This window comes from Daucus carota, chromosome 5, assembly GCF_001625215.2.
Source record: "Daucus carota subsp. sativus chromosome 5, DH1 v3.0, whole genome shotgun sequence".
Lineage (NCBI taxonomy): Eukaryota > Viridiplantae > Streptophyta > Magnoliopsida > Apiales > Apiaceae > Daucus > Daucus carota.
Window position 1 is genome coordinate 34120516 of NC_030385.2, and position 21130 is coordinate 34141645.

Here is a 21130-nt window from a genome sequence, read left to right on the forward strand (position 1 = left end):
GATTTAAACAAAAAGTAATATTAAAATATATATAATAAAAATAAATATTTGAATCCACTCATATATCTTATATAAGCTAGCATATGATTTAACAGGATGATTCTGCATAAGTGAATTATGTAGAAAATGTATCTAACGCCAGAATTAAAAATTTGATATTCTTGTTGTGTAATAATAGGTCATTTAAAGGATTGTAACTTTCACATAATTATATTATTTTTTAAATATATGAAATTATAATTTAACAAAAATATATAATCACATTTTTATGAAATCATAGTACTCATCCCTTACAAGATATTGTAGTCACAAAAAATGAAATGTTAAAATAATGAAATTATAGTTCCTAACATTGGAAGATAACTAAATATAAAAATCATAAGCTTCATTATAAATCCAATGATTTTCCCAATATCAACCAACACATATAGCAATCTAAGACATAGGTTTCGAATTCAATAAAATTGAGTTAGAATGATTCGAGAGTTCGAACGTCATGAATTTCATTTAAAACACAAATCATTATATCAAATCCAAAAATTCCAAATAATTTAAGATCCCAAACAGATCATAATATCGCTCGGATGAATTTAAAAAATAAAATAAAGCAAAAGCAAAGTGTGAGGCTGCCAGAAAATTGCAACTGACCATGGTTTCTAAACTCTCCCTTACGTGACCCTACCCACACCACACCATTCTTAACTTGTTATTCCTCTTACCAATACTCTCATTTACTCGTTTTGCTCGTTCAACCAAGCTAGACATCAATTTTCCGCATCGCAAACAAGCCATGTGAAGTTGATAATATAGTTACCATATAGTCAATTTTTATTTCTAAATTTGCTTTAAATCACTGCCATATACATGGAACCATTTACCAGAGTTTTCCACTCTAGGTAAAACTAGTAGCTGTGATGTGAGAGGTAACAATTCCTCGACGATGAGAGGCTGAGATTGGTACTTTACTTATTGCTGCCTTTTAATAACAGTTTAATCATGTTTAATTCTAGTGGCTTAAGTAATGTTACTTGTTATTAAACTTAAACCACAAGCTTAAACCAGGTTATAGCTAGCTACCTACCTTCCCATTAGTTAAAGAATATTGCTCGAGTAATTCTTGGTAAATATTAGTCATTCAGAATTAATTACATGCCTCAAGTGTGACTTATTTAGTATTCCCTGGATATGTACACGCGTTTAAGTGAAAAATCGTTCGTGAATAAACCTAACAGAGATAATTGTTTGTTTTTCACATTAAAATTAAATTATATAAAATATGTAAAGTATGAATGAATCATTTATAATATATTCGTCGTTATCATAATGTATACATATATTTATACCAATATCAAATTATTTGTAATAATATATGAATGGATCATTTACACATCTGTTATATCGTTCATATATAAACGCATATAAACAATGGATAAAATTGTTATCTAAGTTTTTGATATATAATTATCTCAATTACAAATTATTGTTCTCGAAAAGTTTTCCGTTCAGATCCAAACTAGTAAAATCGCCAATACTAATATTTTTAGAAAAAGTTTTGCCGATCAGATCTAAGCCAGTAAATTCCCAGTTCTCGACTATATCTTTAGGAGAAGTTTTTTCCGATCATATATAAGTTACTAAATTCAGCCAGTTCTGGACTAGTATATTTAGATATATATTATTAGATACTTGAAATCATAAATTTATGATTTTATTACAAACATTGCATGACCGTTTCACGCAAACGGCCAAGGCTGAATTATGTAATGACACCAATATTACTCTTGAAGCTTCAATGGTCATAGTATGTTTTAATAGTTGAAATAGATATGATCAGTGAGACATACCTGCCTTAAAGCCGCAGAGTTAGCCCTTAAAATCTTACTTTTTTTTCATCACATACAAATTTAGTTCGAGATAAATATCACACACTAGGAGATATATAGGACCGACTCATTAAAGTTGATAGGCAGCTCAGGCCAAGTGTCTCCACTAGAACTCGCTAGACTTGATTGGTTACACTTTCTTTGGTGCTATATAAACGTTGGCAGAGCATCGAAACCTCATAAGCTCTTCAATCTCCACAACACAAAGTATACAATTACTCCCCACTTGAGAGAGATTAATTTCTTCCCCTTTCATTTCCCCTCACGCCACTTTCTAGAAATGGCTTTCTTTAATCATCACTTCCAAGTTGAAATGGTTGTTGTTTTTGGCATTTTAGGTCAGTTCATCTCTCTCTCTCTCTCTCTCTCTCTCTCATATATTTGTTTAATCAGCTTGTTTAGTTATGTGTATATTTTACATCCACAGGCAATATCGTTTCTTTCTTGGTGTACTTGGCTCCACTGTAAGATATTCTTCTTTTGGAAAAGCTAGTAAATTTATCAAGCTGAGGCATGTATTTAATGGTTTGACATGTTTCTATAAATGGTGTATTTGCAGGCCAACATTTTTAAGAATATATAAGAGAAAATCGACAGAAGGGTTCCAATCAATACCCTATGCAGTCGCCTTATTCAGCGCCATGTTAACTTTGTACTATGGCATGCTCAAGCCTGACGGATTTTTGCTCATCACCATTAACACAGTTGGAATCTTCATCGAATCCACATATATCTTGATGTTCATCATTTATGCACCAAGGGATGCCAAGGTATGTAATCAACCAATTTAAACATTTGTTTCGTCATATTATATTCCAATATAAATTCGATTTCTGATATATCATGTTAAGCGACCAATTCTGCTGAAGATATCATAGTAGCTACAACTGACTAAATTAAGTATTCTCGTTTTCTTTATATTTTTGACAGATCTATACCGGCAAACTGCTTGTTGTACTGAACGGAGTAGTGTTGGGATTAATAATTTTTACTACGATGATGTTCTTCGAAGGGCTTGTGCGAATCAAAATTGTAGGATGGACTTGCGCTATCTTTTCTGTCTGCGTCTTCATCGCTCCTCTTAGCGTCATGGTAGGTTCATACCAGTATACTATAGCTAGCGTCTATAACTATAATTCTCTGGAGCTAGCTTACTTGAGATTCTCACGTAAGTTCTAGTTATGCATATAGTAATATTATAACATATATTTATGCATGCAGAGGCTGGTTATCAGAACAAAGAGCGTGGAATACATGCCACTTTCGCTATCCTTCTTCCTCACTCTCTGCGCCGTCATGTGGTTCTTCTATGGCCTTCTGGCTCATGATTATTTCGTCGCAGTGAGTATTGCTAAGCACTTCTAATTTCAGAATTTACTTGATTAATATGGTTTTATAACTATTAGGACTAATCAATTAACGGAATTTACTTGATTAATATGGTGTTATAATTATTAGGCCTAATTAATTTTGTGTGGTTCTTGCATGATCAGACACCAAATGTGCTAGGCTTCACTTTCGGGATTGTCCAAATGATACTCTACACCATCTACAAGAACAAAAGCACACACGCGATCCTCCCTGTTTCGAAGATCGAACTGGAGGCGCAGAACGACGAAACGAAAGCGAATGATCAAAATTCTAAGCCAAGTGATGAACGAGAAGTTGCAGTACAAGTAGTGAGTGATGGTGATGACAAAGAAAGGGCAGCCCCATGCAACACATTGGTGGTGGAGTACTAATTAGAAATTTTCTTAGAATTCGTGATGACGTATCGGATAAAAACAGAAATTAACAAACAAACATGAGGAGAGAGAGCTCCGGAAACAGAAAAAGGACAATGCTTATGTATACACGTCTATATACGGCACTTCAACTTCCAGCTCGCGTAGGCGTTTGATTTAGCTACAAAATGAAGAAACCCCTTGATTTGTAATCAGCTCTTGGCCGTAGAGAACCGAATAATACACTGCTCTTTGTCGTTGCAGTTTCTAAATATTAGTTTGATCAATTTCAGTTTTCAACACTTGAGCTATATATTTCAGTTCACGCCTATTTTTTCTGAAAGCAGTCATCATATAGCTAGGCTGATGGAAAAAGTAGAATTTTTTTCCGATAATATATATGATTTCTCCTTTCCTCTTTTGGCTAAAATCTAATAATCATAAATCTATATGGAAATTCTTGTGTTGTGTGACTGCAGATAGTTTTATGCTTTCCACTTTATCTTTCATATAGTTTTGATTTTTTAAAGCTTTTGTAGAAAAAACAGCGTCGGGTATATCTTGTCATTTCCGGATCCCAATTTCGAATTGTATCCTCTTGTTTGGTTTATATTTCGGTCTACATATATTAACGATGGAAACATTAAATGAGGAAATTATTGAATATTTACTGCAGACGAAAACAGCCTGTTAGTAGTACACGGTACACCAGTGGTCCTGCAGATACATATCATTGTTCAAGTGTTTGTGTAAAAGTACTGGGAGATCTTATTTTTCAGAGATAAAGTCTCATATTTTCGAAAAAATACGTAAGGAAATAGTCGACTTAATTCTACAAATAAGGTATTAAACACTTAACAATATTTACAAAAAATTTCCCAAATAACTTCTTATTTTCATTAAAATGACGGGCAAATTAACATGCTCAATAATAGGTGGTCTCTGTTGGACGCAAACTTGTGTCCCTGAGTGTGTGTGTGAGATTATGGAATCGGCAGGCAAAACATTTCGTGCTTCACTTGGCCTGTAACACAATTACAAGGAGAGCACAAACACTTGAACACCAACACACATTTCCTTCTTGCTTTGTTGGGACAAACCCTTAACTATACTATAAAGCCACTTCATTTTTTGCACCAATTACTTGCTCAGTCTTCAACAATCTCAGTCCTCCCCCAACTGGCGCTTGAAGAATTTTTGTTACTACATCAGAAGCATTTCCAAGAAATTACTCCCTATGTCTCGGTCGCTTTTACTTTTGACACGTAATTTGAGGTATAAAAAATACATATTTAGGCATATTATTTTTCAAATTTTCTTTTTCTAACTAAATATATAGATGTTAAACTTTTATTTGAAAAAAATATTTTAAAACTAATATATAATAATATATTTTTTGTATACCTCAAATTACGTATAAAAAATCAAGACCGGCTCTTATTATGAGACAGAGGGAATAGTATGTTAAGTTACCCGCTCTTCACCAGGTATTGTTATAAGAAAATCTAAAGTGGATTAAATACAAGGAGAGCACAGACATCTGCAGACCAAGACACTTTCTCCTCCTTGCTTTGTTAGGACAAACCCTTAACTATATTATAAAGTCACTTCATATTTTGCACCAATTACATGCTCAGTCTTAATTATACAGTTAAATCTCTGGAAATTAATAAGTTTAAATGAAATAGTTAACTACAATTTTAGAGAAAAAACCTCATATATCACAATTTCTTTAACCAATATTAAAAATATTATAATTGTGAAAAATGATCTGATATATTACTCATTATGCCGGACCATCGGTGTTTTGATTCTTTAAAAAAAACGCTACATCGTATCATGTTTAGATTTATAAATCACTGTAAAACATAATACGATTTGACGTTTTAGAATGAAATGCTACATAAAATAGCGTTTAAGATTTTAAAACCCTACCAAATTTGGCGTTAAAAAATTAACACTATAGAGTCTAGCATTTCGAATTGTAAAGCGATATTCGAGACCATTTCCTCCTACAATCATTTTGAAGACGTTATCATTGAAAAAAGTGATGGAGTGAGATACCGCCCAAAATCTTACTCCCTCCGTCCCACCAGGTTCTTTACGTTACTTTTTGGCACGCATTTTAATGCTCCTATAAAGTATACTTATATTATATATTTATTTTTAAAAAAAATCTCCAAAAAAGTTTGACGTTTAAACTTTAATTCAAAAAAATAAAAAATAAAAAATACATTATAGAACTATATTTCATGAGAGCCTCAAAATGCGTGCAAACAGTGCACGTAAACTTCCTGGTGGGACGGAGGGAGTATTACATTAGATCCCGATTTAACGTATAAAATTTACTGGAATACCCCCGTACCGGATACTTTTCATTTCTGATAAAATCAATTAAAGAAACAAATTGGGCCGTAACATCTCTTACGAAAAATTGGGCCAGCCCTATATTAGATTTATGAGTTGCTAACGTGAAAGAAATAAAACCCGACAGCGGAGCAATCGGGTCAAGCGGGTTTAAACGATTGGTGTAAATTAGGGTTTTCACAAGTTGAAAAACTCATCCTTTGTTGCTATCAGATAGATAGATACAGAGATGATGAAAAAGAGTGAAATGGGTCAAGATAAAAATAGAAAAGATAGCAGATTTAAAAGGCCAGAATCAATGACATCGAAGAACAAGATGAGAATGGGTGGGAAGGGCCTTTCTCTTGAAGCTTTTGCTAATGCTAAATCCAAGACTGATTACAATCCTGCCCTCATCAGTATGTTTGTTTTATAGGCCTTTTTGTTATTTTGTAGATTTGAAATGTCTGGTTCTTTATTCTTGCAATCTTGATTTGGGATTTGATATGTATTTGTGCTGCTTAGTGATTAGATATGAAAGTGATAAGTTTGTAATTAGGAAACCCCCCGTTTGCCTTCGTGTAAGTAGAAAATTATAAGCTTTGGTGTGGTGGAGTTGTAGAATGTGGAAGTATAGAAGTATATGTGTTTGTACTGCTTAGTGAGTAGTTATTGAAGTCGAAAATTTTTTAGTGCGGGAGCTGAATATTTTTCTGTTTTGCATCCCTTTAAGTAGATAGTTATATAAGTTTGGCATGGTGGTTTGAGGGAGATTGTTGAAGCATAGAAATTGCGGTAGAATTTTCTCTAGTGAATTTAGCACATTATTGGATTGTCTTGAGAAAATTATACTGTAACTTTGTAGCTTAAGATCTAAGGAGAGAAGTGCATGCTGCGAGTGTTAGAACAAGCGAATATCAGCTTAGGTTTGTTTGTACAGCTCCAGGGAATTTGTCGAGAGTACCTTTTCCACTCTCATCTGACTGGTATTATTATTTTGGGGATTTAAGTAGCATAATATGTAGTCACTGCATTTATAAGAATTGGTATTATTATTTTGGGGATTTAAGTAGCATAATATGTAGTCACTGCATTTATAAGAATTGGTATTATTATTTTGGCGATTTAAGTTGCATAATATGTAGTCACTGCATTTATAAGAATGATGATTTCCCAGCTCCGTATAAGTACATGGCCAGAATGTATTAGGTAGGACTTTGTTCCTATAGGGCACTTTTGTTGTTACTTTGTGTTTATATTATAATATATCATGTATTAAAGCTAGAGTCAAGTTACTGTTGATACCTTGACATTAGCTAAATGCAACATGGCTAGTTCGGGAACTTGGATTTCATTTGTAATTCTTAATTTGGTCAAATGATATGTTTAGACTTTAGATAAACAAAAGAATTTGGATTTGGACTATTCAAATACCAGAGAAACTTGAGAATTTGAAATGACAAATCATGTCAATTGAAATCCAGCATTTACATGTTATCAAACACAATCAATAGTTAATTAACTACCAGATGTTTTATACACTTGCCATAGCTATTTGATTAAAAAAAACATCTTTGATAACAAGCATGTGTTAGAGCTTGTGCAAGGGATTGGCTTTAATATTTTAAAAAAATGTAATTTTTTTGTATGATAAAATTGTTGTTAGCTAATTTATATTAATTGCAGTTATATATATATATATATATATATATATAGGGTATGATTCAATGAGGAACTAATTTATGTGAGTAACTGAGTAACTCACTGTGGAGCGTTGGATATCTGAAAGTGCATGTTAGTTTTTGTATGTGTAGACACAGAGAAACAAAACACATGCATGCTAAACACATGCAATGCAAGCGTGAAAGCAGGAGTGTGGAATGTAACTCCCGGCCAGTCTAATTCTTAAATATAGCATTTTATTTTCTGAATAAAATTATTATTCCCGTCAATTGCTTTTTTATTTCCTCCTCTAAATTAAATTATTTTTTTTTATTTCCTCCTCTAAATTAAATTATTTTTTATTATCATTAGGTTAGATAGATGTAAAAAGAAAAAATTTAAATATGTATTGATTTTTTAAAATCCTTATCTATTTATTTATGTTTTTATAATCTATAATTACAAGATTATAAAGAATTTTAAGTATGTTTCTGTTTTAAATATTCAATAGTAAAACTGACATCGTTTTTTTCTAGTAAGAAGAATATAACGATAAATTAATTTATTTTCAAAAGTAGGAAACTAAGATTTAATAAAATACCTAATAGATAATGTTTAAAATTTTATATTTGAATATAAAATTTTAATACCTTTACTTAGTTCTGTAATTTATTTTGCCTATTATGTAATTTATTTGTGTACATGTTTTGTAAATTTTTCTCTCATGTTTTGTAATTTTTATTTAATATTTAGTTTTTTGTTATTTTATATTATCTATTTCAATATTCAAAAAGTTTCATGTGTTCTGTATTTTATTTATATACTTGTTCTATAATTTGTGTCATGTGTTCTGTATTTTATTTATATACATGTTCTGTAATTTGTCTCACATGTTATGTATTTTATTTATATACATATTCTGTAATTTGTCTCACATGTTCTGTTTTTTATTTATATACATGTTCTGTATTTTATTTATATACTAGTTCTGTAATTTGTTTCATGTGTTCTGTATTTTATTTATATACCTGTTCTATAATTTATTTATATACATGTTCTGTAATTTATATACATGTTCTGTATTTTATTCTGTACATTCTATACTTGTGTTATGGAGTTAATATCATCAAAATATAAATAAGAAAATACTGAACATACAAATATTTAGAAAAGAATATGCCATCACAAATTATATATAATATAAATTAAGAAGAAAATTATAAATAATAAAAAATAAAGAGCAAGAAAAAAATAGTACATAAAAAAGATATTTTCATAATATACTGAGCAATAAATATATTAAAAACAAATCATATTTAAAATTAAAAAAATAAGGGATATCCAAATATTGTGTGATAATTATAAGATATACAAATATAAACAAGTCAAATAAAAAAATGAAAATGCAAAAGTTACAAAATAGAAAACATATGTACAGTTTTTTCAAATTAGAATATATACAATTGAACAAAAAGTGTAGTGTTAAATAAGGAAATAATATATAACTTAATTTTAATGTTCTGTATTATTGTGTGATCTATCAATTTTGTGTTTTTATATGTTGATTTTTATAATTTTGCATAAGTTCTGTAATTTATTTATTATATAAATTAGGTTTTTTGTTGTATTCTTTTTTAGCACAGTATTATACAAATTCTGTATCATTTTTGCAGTTATGAGACACTAGAGTAATTAGGTTAGACGTGGGTAACTGTCGGATGGAACGTGACACAACACACATCCTCTGCTTCGCGTACCAACATTAGTGATCTGCATGTAATATCTAATGGTTAAGATTAAAAGTTACTTAGTTACTAGTTACACGGGTTACCCACCGAGAAGCCCCCTATATATATATATATATGTAACTTTAATAGTCTTCTAATATAAAAATTATAGATTATAGATAACAGAATAATATTATTATTATTTTAACAGGATTAGATCATTAATGTTTAGTATTATATTAGAATTAAAATTAAATTCTATGATAAGTAATAATCAAATAATTTATAAATCTAATAGACTTCTAGTTGAATACTAAAAAGCTCATATTGGTATACAAATTAAGCTATGTAAGATAACTAATGTATTACAATTTAAAACTCATAAGGCCCGTACTACTGACCAACACTGATTATTTTTAATTCGACTAGATATAGTAGTATGGATTTGAGAGTCACTGTCATATGATTTGTGTCAGAAGTTGATGGCTAAATTAGACAGCACGGAAATATCTGCATTGTAGTGGTGTATTTATTCTTCAGTTAGATACAGAATACACTTATTTCAACTTTTGCGAGTCTAGGTTTATTAAATTCAGTCTTATGCAGTTTTAAGTGTTCTAACTTTGTGTGGACTACTCCAAGTTTTGATAGATGTTGCCCTTATGATCGTTTATTTTTAGGGTGATTTTGATAGCAGACTTTGTGTGGACTACTCCAAGTTGTGATAGATGTTTGTGCCTTATTATTATATTCTTCCATTACATCAGTTTTGTTTGTGTATCATTGCTGCTTCATACGCAATAACCTATCAATAATATGTTTTTCCTATCCCATTATGTTAACACTTGACATTAGAGGTTTAATATTTCTGAGCTAAAGTGTGTCAAATGATAGTTTAAGAAAAAGAAAAGGAGGCAGAGTAGGACTTTAAAAACGTAGTTGTCAATTGAGAAGAGTTAGCAAGTTGGAAATTGTGGGTATTTACTTTTGGAATATGAGCTGATTGCTCTTCAGATTAATACAGAAGTACTCTTTGGTGGTTTGATATTATATAGCTAACTGGGAAAGTATATTAAGCCACAAAATCTCTCGTTGAAGTAATGTTTTATGTTGGCCTTCTTTACTTGGGGGGTACGTATCAGCAAAGCAAGACTCTTAGAGAGCAGCTTCTGGTTTATTGTTTGTCATTGCCTAAAGCACAGTCCTGTTATTGCCTAAAATGGTTATATTCAAACATAAAACAGTGTAAGGAACGAACCTTTGTTTAATTTGAGTTTTGTGCATTGGTGTCCAAACATTAGTTTGAACTTCATTCTATCTATGCCTAAAGCACAGTCCTGTCATTGCCTAAATGGTTGTAGTCATATATAAAACAGTGGAAGGAACGAATCTTTGTTTAAATTTGAGATTTGTGCATTGGTGTCCAAACATTAGTTTCAACTTCATTCTATCCATGTTAACATACATAGAGCTAGTGAACTATCAAATGTACTCAAAAGTGGTCTCCTCAATATAAAATAATATAACCCAATGCATGTCTTTGAAATGTGGAAACCTGGATAACTCCCGCAAAAGACATATGATCGAATAACATCCTCTGAGAAAACCTATCTGCGATCATCGTGGGTAATTAGCAGTAACCAGTAACTATAAACATTAATAGATTTCTTAAAGGCGCCATGGAGTACAAAGGATTTCTGAAATCATGTGATTTTCTTCTTTTTTCTGCAAAATTATCACTTACTAATATTTAATTTTGCTGATTTGTTTTATCGTTGTTATCAGAGAAGAAAAGGGAGTTCTACAAAAATGCTAAATATGTTAGCAAGTATAAGAAGTTAAAGAAGCATGAAAACTTCCCAAACAATCCTTCTTTCCCAGATATCGAACCACCAAAGGTTTGTATCTTACTGCAGACGGTTTCTTTATTTAATATTAGGCTCAGTTTAAACCATGCTAAATATTATCGTTGTAATCGATGTGCATCGATATGAAAGTATACAGGTATCTGTCTGGTCTCTTATGTTGTAGTTGCTATCACAGGATGAAATAGAGCCTGTCGGAGATCGAGAAGTAAATCACGAGAGAAAGAAAAAGAAGAAGGATAGTGCACGGAGTCTAAATGAAGTGTATGAGAGGAAGAGAAAGGAGCTGGAAAAGGCAAGGAATGAGAAGGAAGCAATCATTCAAGAAATGAAGGAAAGAAAAGAACAATCCCAGTCCCAAAGAAAAGCTCTTAGAGAAAAGATGCTCAAGAGAACGAGGTCAGGTCAGCCTGTAATGAAGTACAGAATCGAACATATGTTGGAAAAAATACAGGGTTCAAGATCTTAGAAAATATGTGCTTGGTCCATAAGTAATGTTTCTTAAACTGTCATCCGTTGCCGTGACTTTATTTATTTTTTGAAATTTGTTAACTCTTTACCATGATTTTCCGTTTTCGTAATGTGGAAAACAGTAAGTTCAATACAGAATGCAGATCACAGACTCTAGTGTCTTGTTCAGTGTCAATTCCAAATCTAGGCAGCCTTTCTAGAGCTGACATTACTATGGTGTGTAAGATTCCAGCCTATTACTATTCATTTGGTAAAATGATATTGCAGGACTTTCACTACTGATTTATGTCAACTAATTATTTAGTCCAATTTTTGGGTTTATCGAGCCGACATTAAACCAAAAATAATGAGAGTCTGCCTTTGATAAGGACTTGACATTTGCCGTTTAAACCTGGGGCTGCTCTCTTTTCAATTCAAGCTCCAATTTTTGCTGTGTGGGACTGTGGGGTAGCTCAGGTGTCTCCAATAATTTCATTCTCCATAAATTCAAAGATCTCACTGCTGGTTACTATCAGTCTACTTAATCTCATTCCAAGGAGCATCTTTACCCTTTCTGCATAATTTAGAATATCGAACTCCGTTTATTTGTCAGAAAATATTCCGTTTTAGAAAGTAATAACGCGATATTTTTGCACCTAATCAAAAAAACTTCAACGGAAAATTTTATAGGTGTTGTGTCCTGCTAGAAGATTTAGATGAAAGTTGGCATTCCCTTTATAAAAAGGGTAGAAATTTCAAACATCGCTGCAGCTTATTTGTTGGCTGTACCATCTTGATATGTTGGGTTAATTTGGGGTGAAAATATTATTTTATTATAAAAGGTGCTTTTCTTATAAAATGTGAAGTTTTTGGGTATACGATAGAGGATATAAAGAATGAAATGGCCAAAAGAAAGCTATCTTTGTGAAGTAAAAGAATCATTAGAAGTACCAACTAGCAGAGCTCATTCATTCAACCCTTTAATGAAGAAATGCAGAGTCCATAATCAATATAATCAGCTGGGACAAGATTTGTACCCCTCTATCCTCCAATTGAGTAGGGCTCAAAATTCAAAATATTGGCTAACATTTTGACCATAATTTGCATACATATTCATTAAAGAGAGTGGGCCAAAAAGTGGTAGTGAGCATTACTACTGTGGAGAGAAGTGAAGAAAGCATGCTGTAAAATCATTAGGTAGATGAATTCGAAAAGAAGAAAGTTCATCAATGAAAATCATAAGCTAGTGCAGAGAGAGTTGGAGAATAAAAATGATGATCCCATTTATAAAAGTTATTCTAAACGTGTGGGCATCATCAAATCATGCATAGACTTTGAGTTCTCGACAAATGATTGTTATAACATAGTACAGTGTCACAATGTCACAACATGTTTTCGGCGTGAATAACTTAACTTATTGTTGTACGGCCCTTAGTAATCATGGTATAAGGGCAGGTTTCGAATTCCTGACAAATGATTGTTATAACATATCAATCCACTGTACAGTATCATGACATGTTTTTGGCGTGAACCATTTATTGTTATACGGTCCTTAGAAATCATGGTATAAGGACAGGAAACAATCGTTTGTCAAGGAACCGAGGACATCTAACATGCAGAAGTGCAGATACATACTCACAGCCAAAGTTGTGAAAGAGTGAAAGAGCTACTGTTACTGGTTTCTTTTAGCAAGAAATAGCAGAACAGCTTTATGATGAGACATCAAGCCTTTGTGTGTGAAGGGGTTGGTGTAATGTCCCTGTTATGTTGTTGTCTGTGGCCATGTCTTTCTCATTTAATTGAACCTGCTGCTGCTCCTTGTAGTCTTTTGTTTAAACAATTCAGTTGGTATCAGGTGTATGTAAGATAAAGTGAGCGTGAATAACTCTTTAAAGTTATTCATTCACACCTTTTCTCTACTAACTTGTTCTAACCTATCACATGCCATGCCACAACAACCGGGCTACTCTCTCACTCCCCGACACCTACATGTTTATGTATTTGTGATTGAAATTTCATGGGATGCAAGTACTTCTTGTTCCACCCTTCAAATTTAGAATCCTTGATTAGCTGTTATATTATGCAAGAATCAGGGTACCTGCTGCACTGGTTGCTTTCCCTTGTATTCTGTTTCCATGTACCATCTCTTGTGATAAACACAGTAGTAATAGACAAACTTTGAAAGGGTCTAGGTCCTGACACACGTATATTAGTAGTATATGTTCGGCGGAAAAAAAAAGCTAGACAACTTAATCCTAGAATTTTAATGTAATATAAGGGTGCTACAATATCGTTCAGCAAAAAATTACTTCAAGTTTTTCACGTCCAACGTTTTTTTTTCTCGATGAACGTATGTTATTATAATTCATATATTGTGGACCAACTGCCACTTTTGAAACTTAAAGAAGACCGGCTGTCGTTGAAACAATCATCTATGGACTCTTATGTGAAACTATGACAAGTAGAGTAGCGACTAACAAGAACTGGTTATCATAAAGACAATCAACTCGGGAAGCTTGGCATCATCTCTGCTGTTTGAAGATCGTCTTTTACGAATGTGGTTCACTTGCTGCTCGAAAGGTTGCGAATTCAAACAAAGAAAGAGTTTCCGGTGGTTAACCTGCAAAGTCACATATTTGAAACTGGAAACACACTGTAAAAAACCTCGAATAGTCAAGTGGTTAAGTTGTCTACATGCCCCTCTAGGTCACAATGCTAACATGAAACAAACTTATTCTGAGAAATAAGGGTTGTGCTGAAACCAACCTTGAATCCGAAAGTCCGGCAATTTAACATTTCTCAAACCTCAGGCAATTTTTCAATCCCCAAACCTCAGGCTAAAAAAATATGAAAACATTAAGGAACGGTATATCATTTCCCAGATGCTTATTCTGACAGGACTCAGCAGCAAGTGATTCAGAAATCTCATCTGGAACCCAGATGAAGATCCCAGATGACGTTTCCTACATAATGGACAAGGTAGAAAAATGGAACCAAAAAAGAATTTATTATCGGAAACTGATAATGAAAATTTCAATAAACTTTGCATCTGAATACAGGATCCGTCATCCATTCAATTACAGAATACAGCTTAAAGGTGTGCAACCCATCTTGAACCTTGTTCTTATTACATAAATCTAACAACAATTTTGCCCCACATAACAATAAAGTCAGAATCTCAGATGCATAAGATACATGTCTAAAAATAACAGTGTACACATAGTGAATATGTTGGACAAATAACTTATACATGATGCTTAAATCCATAGCAAGAGTTCAACTACTTATTAGTTACTACTACACTTGCTAGAACATAGCTCAGCCAGGCACAAAATTGATGGCATATGAGCTCTGGAGCCTCTCTATTACATAGCCTCTTAACAACTTCCGATTTCAGCCGCCACTGCAACTATAAAAGGCATCATACAACAGATGTAAAATTACTAGTGTATAAAATGCGTATACCTGCAGATTCCATTATGTCCACCAGAAAATCATCATGCAATCCCCAATGGTGTATTGCCTTCTTCATCCATGGTCCATATAAAACCAGGCGTGTCAAATCTTGGCCCAGCAACTGTCCGGTATATATAGAGCTTTTCAATAGGACAGCTTTCAGGTCTCGACTCTGGGGTCCCTCTCTCATCGATTACTTCAACATTGAGCCTTGGTAACCTCTGTCCTAGCAGCTTGCATGCTCCATAACTTACCGAGCAAGAAGACATCCAAAGGGATCGCATTGTCTCCAGCTTTGCAGCATTGGCCAACAGAGCCTTATCTCCAAAAGGAGAGTCCCTAATCTCAAGCTTCCGAAGGCTTTCACAACCAGACAATACATGATGGAGGCCTAAATCACCATCACCAGCAAAAGCTATAGAGAGCATCTCTAACTTCTTTGCATGCTTGCCAATGTACTCAAACACACGATCAGTGAGAAGTCCTGATAGGGACAACCTTCGTAATTCTCTGCAGTTCTCTACAATGGCCCCAAAACCAGCATCAAGTGGTTCAAGAGTTAGGTAATCAGTAGCACGAGCCTCAATGATGCACAAACGGAAACGGATTAGGTTTGGACGATTCCGAGCAATCGTAACCAATGCAGCATTAGACATTCGGCGGCAGAAATATAGAACTGACTGGAGCTTGGGACAGCCTTCAGAAACAGAGACAAGTCCCTGCTCTGTCAAAGCCACATTCTGTTCCACACCGTATGGGTCAGAGGGGAAAACCCTCAATTCTTCCAGATTTTTACAACAAGTAGCAAGGATATCAAGGCCGCTGTCTTCAATGTAATCCAACACCTAAAATGATCGCGATTATTATTTTTAAAACATTGCAAGGAAAATAAACATGCACAAGTAAAACATGTCAAGAAGTTTAATATAGAAATGTTTCAGAAAGTCGAACATACCCATAACCGCTCCAAATTCTGACACTGGCTAATAAGCTTACTAATATCAGGACTCTGGATAGTAGCATAGCTTAAGTTCAAAGATGTGAGACCATTGCAGACTGGATAAATAGCTGGAAGATATGCTGGTACTACATCCCAAAACCCAGACAAGCCCTTAAGCTCCTTGCAAACTGTAAAGGCATCAAATAAGTTGGATAATAACTCTGGTCGGAGTTCCGCTGAATAGGCACCTGTACCTAGCTCAACTAGTTGAGGGGCCCCGCGGAGAAGGTTCGGTAGCTTCTCGAGAGGAACGGCACGGTTGAGCTGAAGCGATTTTAGGTTAGGACACCTAGAAACAAGCCTCTCTAAGGCCGAGAAACTTACCTCAGAAGCTAAACAAGCTATGTTTAGTGAAACCAATGATGTGCAAGTGTCAGGAAAATGGCTTAGCCAATGTCCACTCAAGTCTTCCACTTCACTCTCACGCAAGTCCAATTCTTTCAAATTCCTGCTCCAGCCACCATCGTATCATCAAATTCAAGCAAGAATTAAGGGGGGAAAAACATTACATACTTAGTTTCTAATCAACCATATAATTACCACATATATCCTATAAATACAAGAGAATATGCAATGGGATTGATAAAATCCAGCAATCAAAATTTCTTTACAACTTGGTTAAAAGAGGAAAAACAAAAAACTAGTGCAAATAGAATCCTTGAAGAAATCTTAATACAAAAGGACAGGAGAGCAAAAGACATAATCAGATGGAAAAGGTGAACTCAGAACATGGAGCTCCATGTGGGGTACAAGCAGAAAATTACCCACTTCACCAATGACAAGCTAAACTAACCATAAAACATAAAGGGCGCAATATTTTTTTCTTAGTAATAACATCAAGTAATCAAGATATTCGAAGATAAAATCTTAATACTTATATGTGAACATAACTTCTGACCATACACTGGTTTGCTATCCATTTCCTCAGTCTTAACTTAATTGCACCCTCGAATATTCTAATTTTTTATACATAACTTACAATATTTACATTCAAAGATGTGAACTTCCATACTCGAGGACATAAATGTTAACCATACACTGGTTTACCATCCTTTTCATTCACTCTATCAATATATGGTCTCTAATATCCTCACTTTTGACAGACTACTAAAATCGTTAATATTCTAAACAGCCAAAATTAGTCACTCAAACTTTCACATTTCTTTCAAATACCCCAATTTACCCTCACTTAAACCCAAATTTTAACTTCAACGATCAAATCTTTACCCATGACCCAAACCCAAATACCCCTAAACATACAAACAAATCACATAAAAAACCACAAAAATCAAAAAGATTGCAACTTTATACCTGCAATTAGCCACAATAGACGCAAGCCCATCAGTAGAGAACCCCTCACAAGACGACATAACCAGAACCTTAAAATTCTTGAAACTCTTGGAAATCAGCTCCAAACACTCATCACTCACAACCATCCTCTTCAACCTAATCTCCTCCAACCACGGATACGCCCTCGACATCGCAACCACCCACGGATAAACATACCCTCCCCAACCTTCCGGCACCAAATTAAAATCCGCAAAATGCGGCTTCCCCTTAATCTCCACCGATCTAATCTCCGGAAATCTCCTCACCATTATCCCCGGAGTCACCGCATAACAATTCCCAATAAAAATCCTCCGACGACACCACCGTTCAATCTCGTACCACGATTTACACACCAGCGACACCGCGTTTCGATCCTTATCAGAATTTATAAACGAAAACACATACTCCAACACTTCTTCTGGAAATGAGTACGCCATTACACACACTAATCCACCTAACCCTAATAATTAAAACTTCTTGCTTAACACTAATCTAATTAAATCTAAGCTACAGAGAATGTGAAATTACGAATCTGCCCCTACGAATCAAAGCTTGTGGAATGTGAGAATGTATACTTACAGATCTGATTCTTGACTATGTATCAGCTCAGATCGAACCTGCGAAACCCTAATTTGAGTTCTTCAGCTCGAAAATCGATGGAGTGTAAGTGCGATATAGAGATTCAGATCTGGTGTGCGTATATCATCGGAGGACCTTTGGGCTTTGGAGTTGATGAAGAGGCGGTTCTAGAGAGAGAAAGTTTGTAGAGAGAGAAAGTTTTAGAGAGAGGAAGTGTTGGAAGAGAGAAGATAAGATTTTTGTGTTGTGTCTGGAGAGGTTAAATTGTGACCAGTTAAGTCTGAAGACTGTTTGTGGGCCCACCGATAGACGGTCAAGATGTTGACACGTCGATAGGGTCTTTGTGGGTCGTTGGATTTGTTGCGGTCGAGCTCTTATCGTTAGAGAACGATGTATGTCTCTCGTAACCGCATGAAACGGATGGAGCAGCTGTGAACAGTGAGGTTTCTCTAATTTCGAGTTTCGAGTCGGGTTTATATATGTACTTGGAAGAATTAAAAAAAAATTGGAAGTAAAGAAAAGTATTATACTTAATATTCAGTTTTTTATATATTATTAATTGTTAATGAGATTATATATCAGTCAAGGTTAAATTTATTTGCTAAATAATTTAATTTTTCGTAATAAAAAGTAATAATGGAGATGTAAAATTATGGTGGAGAATGAGGAGATGATAATATGGGTTTTACTAAAGTGTGATGATTATATCATAAGTAAAGGTGTGTAAGAGGAATCTCATGATTCTAATCTCACGGCTGGATCAGATTGTGGGGGGACCACTGGAGTTAGATTAGTATTATTATAAAATGAGAGTAGCAGGTAATTGAGAAATGAAGGTGATGGTATTATTAATTCGCATATATAGTTGTTCAATCAAGTGCATGGTGTTTACATTATTACTGCTGCATACTTATTGCTCATGCCTAATTTTGTGTTTTAAGGTTTCTAATCACCTAGTATCTTTTAGACTTTTGCATTGTTTTAATCATATATTCCCTCCGTCCCTCTGGAAAGTATATATGTTTGAAATGGACACGGATACTAAAAAAAGTGTATAAAGTAGTGTGAAATAATGAGAAATAGAAAGAAAAGTAGGTAAAGTGATGGGACTTATGCATGTTTAATTGATAGATTTGGAAAAGTAGATGGAAGTAGTGGGTGGTTGGTATTTTTATATTATAAAAATGTACTATTTTGGGAAAGTTTTGAAACGTGTAGAATTGAATGCAACATCCTAAAAAAAAAATGTATAGAATTGAAAGGGACAAAAGGAGTATGCGAATAACCACTATGTACAATTGGAACTTTCAGTCTTTTAGGAGGGATCATATCATGATATCACGGAGATATCATGCATATACGTAAATACTACCTCCATCCCAAATTAGATGATCCCGTTGACTTTGGGCTAGGTGCATTGACCGTCTACTTCCGAAATATATTTTTTTATTTTTTCTTTTGTAAATAAAAATTTCATATTTAAATATTTATTTACAAAAATAAAATTTTAAAAATAAGTCATGTAGCTATACGGTCAATGAACCTTAAACTGTGTGCCCAAAGTCAACGGGGTCATCTAATTTGGGATGGAGGGAGTATGAGTTATATTAATTATTGTAAATTTTATTTTATTAGTTAGTTATAACATCCGGTGAGATTAATAAAGACACTTGTCATTGTAATGAAGTGAAAGCATTGTTTACGCGAAGTCTAATTAATTTATAATTGTCACTGCTATCATATATCACCGTCCACCATTATAAATTATAGTCATGATATCTCATCGTATTACTTTTGACTACTCATCACCATTATATGTTGATTTTTCAAAAAAAAAAATAGTTGTCCCTCGCCTCTTGCCATCAATCATTAACTACAAATACCGGATAAATAGAATTTTTAATTTACAAAAATAAAGATTGATGACTTTTTTAAAATAAAATATTGTTTGATACTGTGTCAAACATGTGATTTACATATTATGAAACATGATTAAAAACAGGTCTAATAATGATTTATATCTCTGGACTAGTCTAAATCTTAGTGCACTAAAATTCTCTATATGTACATGTGTGTGTGATAAAAAATTTATAAAATAATATTAAGAAATCAAAATAAATAATGAATAATTGTAAAAATTCAAGAAAACCAATCAATTGTCTCTTTGATTAGACAAATAAAAAGCTTGTTTTGGTTAGCACTACAAGAATTTCGACTACCACAGAAAAATTTTGTTGGCAACGGTCAATATAATGAAGTAACCTGACCTGAAAATTCCATTATACAAAGGATACAAGGATTTTCATTTTTAAAACCTGTTTAAGTTATTAATATATAGTTAGCTGAATGCTAAAAATAAACAATGCAATTAGACAGCTAGAAGTCTAACTACAAAAGATTAGTAGCATTCATCCATGTTCAAGGAAAAAGAATAGCCTCCATCCAATCTCAATCCTAGAGGACGAGCACCACATGGTCAAAAGAAGGTAGGCTAGTGGTGCCCGGCCAATTTAATCCGAGATTAATACGATTACAAACTTGCATTACTCAAAACCTGCGGAGTTGTAATAGTCGTGTACACAAAATCAATTAACTTATGAGATTGGGTAATAAAAACTTTAGCATATATTTATATATGACAATTTTCCGAGCTAAAATCTCATAAAATAATGTGGTGAAATTATTTGCGTGACATATCAAAACAAAAGAGTTAGAGAGAACATGCGTTGAGATGACAAGATTGACTTATAAATTTTGGCTTGATGCGAGCTATGATATGACTGAGGGTGAGCTACAAAGTCTTCATCATCTTTTACTCTTCCTCTTCTTTGTATTACTATACACGTAGTTCTTTCTCATATTTTTTTTCAAATTATAACTAATTATATTATAATTAATGAATTCAGTCCTTCAATTATTTACTCTGCCACACATCTCAAGGGAATATTACTTTAAAGTTTTTTTTCCCCTGTCGAAGTTTCAAGATGTTTGTTACTACAATTTTTAATATTCAGGTCTTAGATATAATTTTAACTAAATCGTGTATTTATTTAATTGGTCTAGATTATCTAATTTTCGTTTTCCGATAGGACAAGATTCACTTTCGGTG

The 21130-nt window shown here is 33.4% G+C and overlaps 3 protein-coding genes across 3 annotated transcripts; 2 read left to right on the forward strand and 1 right to left on the reverse strand.

Moving 5' to 3' along the window:
- Positions 1-1983: 1983 nt before the first annotated feature.
- Positions 1984-4023, forward strand: LOC108219892 (bidirectional sugar transporter SWEET14-like). Its single transcript, XM_017393459.2, has 6 exons — positions 1984-2221; positions 2311-2347; positions 2443-2653; positions 2814-2975; positions 3105-3224; positions 3377-4023. The coding sequence occupies exons 1-6, from the start codon at positions 2164-2166 to the stop codon at positions 3623-3625; spliced, it is 837 nt and encodes a 278-aa protein (XP_017248948.1). The 5' UTR covers positions 1984-2163; the 3' UTR covers positions 3626-4023.
- Positions 4024-6088: 2065 nt separating this feature from the next.
- Positions 6089-11956, forward strand: LOC108219894 (rRNA-processing protein FYV7). The gene is made up of 3 exons (XM_017393460.2): positions 6089-6372; positions 11128-11240; positions 11386-11956. The coding sequence occupies exons 1-3, from the start codon at positions 6204-6206 to the stop codon at positions 11674-11676; spliced, it is 573 nt and encodes a 190-aa protein (XP_017248949.1). The 5' UTR covers positions 6089-6203; the 3' UTR covers positions 11677-11956.
- A 2810-nt stretch (positions 11957-14766) lies between these two features.
- Positions 14767-18275, reverse strand: LOC108223183 (protein TRANSPORT INHIBITOR RESPONSE 1). The gene is made up of 3 exons (XM_017397303.2): positions 17425-18275; positions 16069-16561; positions 14767-15958 (listed from the first exon to the last, which is right to left on the reverse strand). The coding sequence occupies exons 1-3, from the start codon at positions 17877-17879 to the stop codon at positions 15155-15157; spliced, it is 1752 nt and encodes a 583-aa protein (XP_017252792.1). The 5' UTR covers positions 17880-18275; the 3' UTR covers positions 14767-15154.
- Positions 18276-21130: the final 2855 nt, after the last annotated feature.